The sequence below is a fragment of the Scyliorhinus canicula genome, chromosome 15 (genome assembly GCF_902713615.1).
Source record: "Scyliorhinus canicula chromosome 15, sScyCan1.1, whole genome shotgun sequence".
Taxonomy (NCBI): Eukaryota; Metazoa; Chordata; class Chondrichthyes; order Carcharhiniformes; family Scyliorhinidae; genus Scyliorhinus; species Scyliorhinus canicula.
This window is the reverse complement of record NC_052160.1, coordinates 9,903,178-9,911,546: the sequence shown is the minus strand read 5'-3', so window position 1 is coordinate 9,911,546 and position 8,369 is coordinate 9,903,178. Positions and strand designations below refer to the sequence as shown.

The 8,369-nt window shown below is 49.0% G+C and overlaps 1 protein-coding gene across 1 annotated transcript in view; it reads left to right on the top strand.

Moving 5' to 3' along the window:
* The first annotated feature begins 6,492 nt into the window (after nucleotides 1-6,492).
* ppl (periplakin) overlaps nucleotides 6,493-8,369 on the top strand; it is a 90,831-nt gene continuing 88,954 nt past the window's right edge. Inside the window, exon 1 of the mRNA XM_038819489.1 lies at nucleotides 6,493-6,711. Within this exon, the coding sequence (XP_038675417.1) occupies nucleotides 6,668-6,711 (44 nt within the window). The 5' untranslated portion in view covers nucleotides 6,493-6,667. The remainder of the gene's footprint in view (nucleotides 6,712-8,369) is intronic.

Sequence of the window (8,369 nt, the reverse complement as noted above, 5' to 3'; positions counted from 1 at the left end):
GGGCATCATGACGATATTCACGAGCCTTCTAAAGTAGGCCGTTAGCTCCCTTCCTTTAACAAATGCCGTCTGGTCCTCCCCTATCATCCCCGGAACACAATCCTCAATTCTCGAGGCCAATACCTTGGCCAGCAATTTGGCGGCAACATTTAGTAGGGGGTTTGGCCTGTATTGTTCTGGGTCCTTCTCCCTCTTCAGGATCAATGCGATCGAAGCCTGTGACATTGTTGGGGGGGAGAACCCGTTGCTCCGTAGCCTCATTAAATGCCCTCACCAGCAGTGGACTCAGCACCCCAGAAAACCACTTATAAAATTCCACTGGGTATCCGTCCGGTCCCGAGGCCTTGCCCGTCTGCACGGCCTCCAATCCCTCTACTACTTCCACAATCCCAATCGGGGCTCCCAGCCTCCCACCAACCCTTTCTCCACCTTCGGAAACTCCAAACCCTCCAAGAATTGCCTCATCCCCTCTACCCCAGCTGGGGGCTCCGACTCATACAGCCGACTGTAAAATTCCTTGAACACCTCGTTCTCCCTCGCTGGGTCCAAGTTCCCCCCTTTATCCTTCACTCTTCCTATCTCCCTGGCCGCCTCCCATTTCCTGAGCTGGTGTGCTAGCATCCTACTGGCTTTCTCCCCTTACTCATACACCGCCCCCCTCGCCTTCCTCAACTGCCCCACCGCCTTCCCTGTGGATATCGACCAGCCTTCATCTGCAGATCCTGCCGCTCCTTCAACAGCCCCAACTAGGGGGCTTCCGAGTACCTTCTATCCACCTGGAGGATCTCCCTAACCAGCCTATCCATCTCTGCCCGCTCCACCTTCTCCCTATGAGCCTGTACCGAAATCAGCTCCCCCCTAACTACTGCTTTCAGCGCCTCCCATACCATTGCTGCTGAAACCTCCTCTGTGTCATTTATCTCCACATAATTCTGGAAAGCCTCCCTCATCCGCGGACACACCCTCCCCTCATCTGCTAACAGTCCTACATCCAATCTCCATTGCTGGCACTGACCCCCCCCCCCCTCCTTACTTACCCGTAAATCCACCCAGCACGGGGAATGGTCAGACACAACAATGGCAGAATACTCGGCATCCACCACCCCCACCAGCAAAGCCCTGTTCAAAATGAAATAATCGATCCATATACTTTGTGTATATGGGAGAAAAAAGATAACTCCTTCGCTCTTGGCTGCCCGAACCTCCACGGACCCCCCCCCCCCCCCCCCCCCCCCCGCCCCTCCCACCTGTTCCTTTAGCTCCTTCACTGCGGCTGGCACCCTCCCTGTCCTTGAACCCGACCGATCCAGCCTCGGACCTATAACCCTATTAAAATCCACACCCCATGATCAGCCTATGCGAGTCCAGGTCCAGAATCTTCCCCAACCCCGCCTCATAAACTCTGCATCGTCCCCCAGTTTGGTGCATAGATATTCACTAATACCACCGGCATCCCCTCCAGCTTCTCACTCACCAGAACGTATCTACCCACCCCCCCCCCCCCCCCCCACCCCCTGAGTCCACCACTATGCTCCCGACCTCAAATAACACCCGCTTATTGATCAAGATCGCTACCTCCCCCCTAGAGTCTAGCCCTGAATGGAATACCTGCCCAACCCACCCCTTCCTCAGCTTAGTCTGATCCACTACCCTCAGGTGCGTCTCCTGTAAGATTGCCACGTCCGCCTTCAAACTCTTCAAACGTGCGAATACGAGAGCCCTCTTGACCGGCCCATTCAACCCTCTCACGTTCCATGTGATCAGCCTGGATGAAGACTTGGGGGCCAATGGTGAGGTGGGCGGTGGCGGGAGTGGGGGGGAATACATAATGTAGATCAGTCACAATCTCATTAAATGGCGGGACAGGCTCAAAGGGCTGGATAGCCTACTCCTGTTCCAATGTTCATTTATGTTCAGTGCACTGAGGTGATAGGTAGGTGTTTGGGCAGATGTGTGTTGGATGGACCACAGAATGGTTACAGCACAGAAGATGGCCTTTCAGTCCATCGTGTTTATGCCGGCCCAGCAAGGTGTAGGTTTTGGAGCTGTGCGAGACGTCCTGGGTATATAAGGTCCTGAGTTTCCTTTTTGCACGATGCTGGACCAGGCCGGGCCTGGCACCGTGGTTGACATCCTGTTGTCCCCGAGGATCGGGGGAGGGGGGGGTGCCCCTCTTTGAGGGTGTCTATTTGCAGGGGGCAGAGGGTGGGTTTGGTCCCTGGTGTGCATGGAGTGGGGATGGGTTGAGCTCTGTACTTAGTAGATATCCTGTTTATTCCCTGGAGTAGGTGTGATGTCCCCCTTGTTGCTTGGTGGCTAGCTCTCCGCCTCGTTGGTGTGTCTCGGGCGGCTGCCCGAGAGGTTGGGGGTGTTGGTTGGTTACTGATTCCTTGTTCATGGAATAGAATCATAGAATGCATACAGTGCAGAAGGAGGTAATTTGGCCCATCGAGTCTGCACTGACACTGCGAAAGAGCACCCTATCCATGTCCACTCCCCTGTCCATCCCGCTCTATCTTTTTCTTCTCCATCTATGGGAAACCCTGGGTCAGAGATCAACTCAGACTTGTTGGTCCTCTCTTTACAATGTGATAATTGTATGAATGATATTGGTTCTGTTTCTGGTATGAAAGGAGGTTAGTTTGCGTTGTGGGGTATGTATGTAATTTCCCCTGGGGCCCTCGTGGGTATTCTTTTGTTTTTTGTAGAGCTGGGTGTAACAAATCCACTCTTCTGCGTGGGTTCGGCTGGGTCCGATATCGGAAGCAGATGGCTATGTTGGGTTACTGGTGGCCGTGGCTGCTGGGGCAGGGGGAAAGGTATGCTGGTGTGCACCTGATCTGTACTCCTGGCCTCCGTGGGGAGGCAATGCGCCGTTTTGTCATGTTTTTTATGACCGTCTCCTGTTTTTCCTTCAGTTCTTGGTGGGTTAATGAGAGCATTCAGTTTTGTCCAATGCTTGTACCAAACCAATTCCGATACCGTTCTCCTGTGCCATCCTGCGCCCATTTATTTTCATTCGCTTCTTTTCATGCATGCCGTTATTTTGTAACTTTGTTGTGTTAATTGTTAAAATGTAAAATCCTAATAAATATACTTTTAAAAAATCTAACTCAACGCTGGCTATATTCAATGGCACAGTCGACAGCGCTCCCCATAGAACCGTTACAGTGCAGAAGGACGCCATTCAGCCCATCGAGTCTGCAGCAACCCTCCGAAAGAACACCCCACCTGGGCCCACTCCCTCACCCTATCCCCATAAACCCACCTAACCTTCCTTTGGACACTCAGGGGCAATTCAGCATGGCCAATCCATCTAACCGAAGACAATAAGACCACAAGACGTAGTAATAATAATAATTTTGGCTTAGATTAACGGAGTTACTGTGAAAAGCCCCTCGTCGCCACATTCCGGGAACAGAATTAGGCCGTTAGGCCCATCGGGTCTGTGGGTGGTACAGTGTTTAGCACTGCTGCCTCACAGCGTCAGTGACCCAGCGATCATGGGCAGTAAAACGAAACACAGATTCTGTACGTGATAATTCTTTGAGTTTAGCTTGTTGGAAAATAACGTGGCTGAAGACAGTGCTCAGTGATTCTCAGTTGAAAATTATGTCATGTTTTGTATGAAGCAGCATTTCCAGGAAAAAAGGTGAGTTAGTGTGGGTTGTACATTCATGTGACTCTGAGATTGAGCTAATGAAAAACTGACTCAAAGTTTGTGCACCGAGTTGAGAATGGACTTGTGCATCAGGCACACGCACACATGCAATGTGTGTACTTTGCCGAACCAAGAATCAAATGAACATAGGATTTGTTCTATGGACATTCTCACAGTGAGAATGTGTAGTTGGCTCACTCGGGTGTCCTGTACTCAATGTTGAAAGCTAAAATATAAAGTGAAAAGTTTAATAACAATCAAAATATGAACATAAATATTTTAGATCTGAAATACCATGTTGAATGTGTCCGTGATAAATACAGTTTTGGAATCAATAATTAGGTCCAAGAATGAATTCCATAATTTATTTAACTTTATATGAAAAACCATGCCTGACAGAACTGAATTTTGTTCCACACATGCCTAGAGATGCATTAGAAGAATTTTTCTGAGATAACTTTCTCATGTAGTAAATGTAGAAAAACCTGTGAATGACATAGTATCCTGCCAAAATGAGATTTCCTTGCTTCTGCATCACATTTCTGATGTGAGACTGTGCCAAGTGTTACAATCTCCAGAGAGACTGATAACTTTCAAAAATTAATTTGAACTTCCAGTTAATAGAAACGTAGAAAATAGGCATGATGTGGAGATGCCAGCATTGGACTGGGGTGGACAGTAAGAGGTCTTACAACACCAGGTTAAAGTCCAACAGGTTTATTTGGAATCACTAGCTTTCGGAGCACTGCTCCTTCATCAGGTGATCACCTGATGTGGTAGAGAATTCCACAGGTTCACCACCCTCTGAGTGAAGAAGTTTCTCTTTATCTCACTCATAAATGGCCTATCCCAGTACATTGAGACTCTAACCCCTTGTTCTAGGCTCCCCTGTCGGGAAACATCATCCCTGCAGCCAGTTGGTCCAACCCTATCAGAATTTTATATGTTTCAGTGTGATCCCCTTTCACCCTTCTAAACTCCAGTGAAGACAGGCCGAATCATCTCAAACCTGTCCTCAATCTCTCACTGTTCAGATAATATAATTGGTGGCTACCTTGAATCACTGTGGTCCATGTGGTGCAGGTACATCCACAGTGCTGTTCAGAAGGAAGCTTTGCTGTAAGCTGCCCGTTTACTCCTAAGATGAAAGGGAGTTGGGATCAGTAGCTAAATAGCATTTCTGCCTCAATGCTGGGTTGTGTGTTTCATGCTGCATGGGGAAGAGGGCAAAGAAAGCCAGTTTTCAATGCTTCCCTATAAATTGCTGAATATCACAGACAACATCAGTTCTTTGTGGTCAGCAGAGAGAAAGGTTGTTGACTTTACAAGCTATGACAGCCAGATGCTGGAGGGAGACAGTCTGTCGTCGAAGAGATACATCCAGTAGCCACCTAAAGGTTCCTGATTTATACTTGTATGACCAAGAGGAAGGAGATTCATCGGAACAGGCCGATGTTAGATTTAAGGAAAGCTGAGGAAAGCACCTGAATGTGGTCACTCAAAGTCTCTCTGTGAAATGTGGAAGCTGGTAGCAACTGCAGCCACGGGCAACTTGGGAATACAACATTGGCTGAATGAATGACACAACAAGATTTCACAGGGCGGCACTGTAGCACAGTGGTTAGCACAGTTGCTTCACAGCTCCGGGGTTCCGGGTTTGATTCCCGGCTTGGGTCACTGTCTGTGCGGAGTCTGCACGTTCTCCCCATGTCTGCGTGGGTTTGCTCCGGGTGCTCAGGATTCCTCCCACAGTCCAAAGATGTGCAGGTTTGGTGGATTGGCCATGCTAATATTGCCCAAAATGCTGGGTGGGGCAATGGGGATAGGATTGGGGGATTGGGCTTAGGCAGGGTGCTCTATCAGAGCAAGGACCGGTGCAGACTCGATGGGCCGAATAGCCTGCTTCTTCACTGTCGTGATTCTATGATTCTGTGAGTCTGCTCCACCATTCAATCATGGCTGATGTGTTTCTCATCCCCATTCTCCTGCCTTCACCCTATAACCCCTGATCCCCTTATTAAGCATGATTAACTTGAGGATCTTTGGGATGTGGGAGGAATCCGGAGCACCCGGAGGAAACCCACGCAGACACGGGGAGAGCGTGCAAACTCCACACTGACAGTCACCCGAGGTTGGAATCGAACCTGAGCCCCTGGCGCTGTGAGGCAGCAGTGCTAACCACTGCTCTCGGGGGTAGTGAATTCCAAAGATTAATGACCCTCTGAGAAAGGACATTCTGTCTCACCTCTGTCTTAACTGGGAGACATGATGTGGAGATGCCGGCGTTGGACTGGGGTGAGCAGAATTCACCTGAGGAAGGTGCAGTGCTCCGAAAGCTCGTGTTTGAAACAAACCTGTTGGACTTTAACCTGGTGTTGTAAGGCTTCTTACTTAACTGGGAGACCCCTTATTTTGGAACTGTGCCTCCCCCCCCCCCCCCCCCCCCAGTTGCAAATTCCCCCTTTGGGAAATATGAGTCATGTCAAATATTTGAAGTGAGAATTTCCTATTGCCATTCTGGAGGGTGTTTTGGGCTGACCGAACCTGAGGAATGAGGAAGTGCTTTTACCTGAGACTCAAGGCTGACAGCTGGGATTGGGCAAGAGCCTGCAGCCTCCAATAGGAGAACACGCCCCGCCAAGCAGAGCAACAGGGCGGGGTGGCAGAGTGCCAATCAGGGCAGGTTGCTGGGCAACAATGGGCGGAGGCAGAGGGGGTGGCCTATGGGCAAATAAGGGGGCGGCGGGGGCTGGCCAATGGGGGCGAGCCCTGGGCTCTCGGCAACTGTCAATCACCCCAGCAGCTCACAGGTGAAGTGTGGAGAGGCGGTGGAGGCGAGAACAGGTGAGCTGGATAGCTCTCTCTCTCTCTCGCACACACGCTTGACACACTGCTGTGCTACAAGCAGGAGAAAAGCAGGGATCTCTTCTGTTAAAAGGAACCCTGTGGTGGATAAGGATTTATCACATCATCTCCCTGTGAAACCAACTTTCAGGGACAGCCAAGATGTTTAAAAAGAAATCTAGGAATGCGTCTCCTCCTAAAACCAAGTAAGTGCTGCCCTGATTATTTTGTACTTCTGCATTTCTGAAGTGAATTTTAGTAAGTTAGTGTGCTTCTGATTTTTTTTCAAGCTTTTCCTTTGATTAAAAATTCAGTAAGATCCTGTTTTCCCCCGGCATCTTTGATCTGCCTGTGTCTCTTCTAATTAAAATTGCTTTCAAAACACTCAAAACAGGGGAGGGTGTGGCCACTGAGGCAACTTTTTAAAAGTCTGATTAAAACAGGCATGAGCGACATGGAAGGCTGCGATGCTGAGATTTTGAAGTCCATCTAACTCGCTTTAACCTCCAGCCTGACTGGCTGGAGGACTTTCCAAAACATTTGCTTCAATATTGACACTGAGTCTATCAATCCACTGTCCAGTCAGTAAATGTGAAACACCAGTTCGCAGATAGACAGGCTGATCAGAGCAAAGAAGAGTCTTGCGGACTCAAAACAAGTGGATAGCACTGTGGCTTCACAGCGCCAGGGTCCCAGGTTCGATTCCCAGCTTGGGTCACTGTCTGTGTGGAGTTCTCCCCGTGTCTGCGTGGGTTTCCTCCAGGTGCTCCGGTTTCCTCCCACAGTCCAAAGACGAGCAGGTTAGGTGGATTGGCCAGGATAAATTGCCGTTAGTGACCAAAAAGGTTAGGAGGAGTCATTGGGTTACGGGGATAGGGTGGAAGTGAGGGTTTAAGTAGGTCGGTGCAGACTTGATGGGCCGAATGGCCTCCTTCTGCACTGATGTTCTATGAAACCTTAACTCTTGTTTCTCGCTCTGCAGGTGTTGCCAAACCTGCTGAGTTTTCCCAGCATTTTCTGGTTTATTTAAAAAAACATTTACGCGCATGAGCCAGTGCAACATTTACTTTACGGTGTTTATCCAACCAGCTATCCATATCATCGCCAAGACTGTCTACCTCCATCTCTGTAGCCATGTTCTGGTCACCTTATTATAGGAAGGATGTGGAAGCATTGGAAAGGGTGCAAAGGAGATTTACCAGGATGCTGCCTGGTTCACAGGATAGGTCTTATGAGGAAAGGTTGAGGGAGCTAGGGCTTTTCTCTTTGGAGCAGAGGAGGATGAGAGGCGACTTAATAGAGGTTTATAAGTTGATGAGGGGGATAGATAGAGTGGACGTTCAGAGACTATTTCCTCGGGTGGATGTAGCTGTTACAAGGGGGCATAACTATAAGATTCAGGGTGGGAGATATAGGAGGGATGTCCGAGGTAGGTTCTTTACTCAGAGAGTGGTTAGGGTGTGGACACTTTAGGAACTTTCAAGCGGTTATTGGATAGGCACAAGGAGCACACCAGAATGACAGGGAGTGGGATAGCTTGATCTTGGTTTCGGACAAGGCTTGGCACAACATCGAGGGCCGAAGAGCCTGTTCTGTGCTGTACTGTTCTATTTCAGATTCCCACCACCCGCAGTATTTTGCACTTATTCTAGACTGATCTTATTTTGACATTTATTAGTCACTACACCAAAAACATTCTCTCGCGTATCCTAATCAGTAGTGCAGAATCCTGATTACACTGAAATGGGTGGAGCTCAATCCCCTGGTCAACTCTTAGAAAATAATGAATTCTCAACAAATGCACTATCAACGTTTGATTATAGAATGAAGCCTAACCAGTACCACATTCAAAACCTCTATCTCC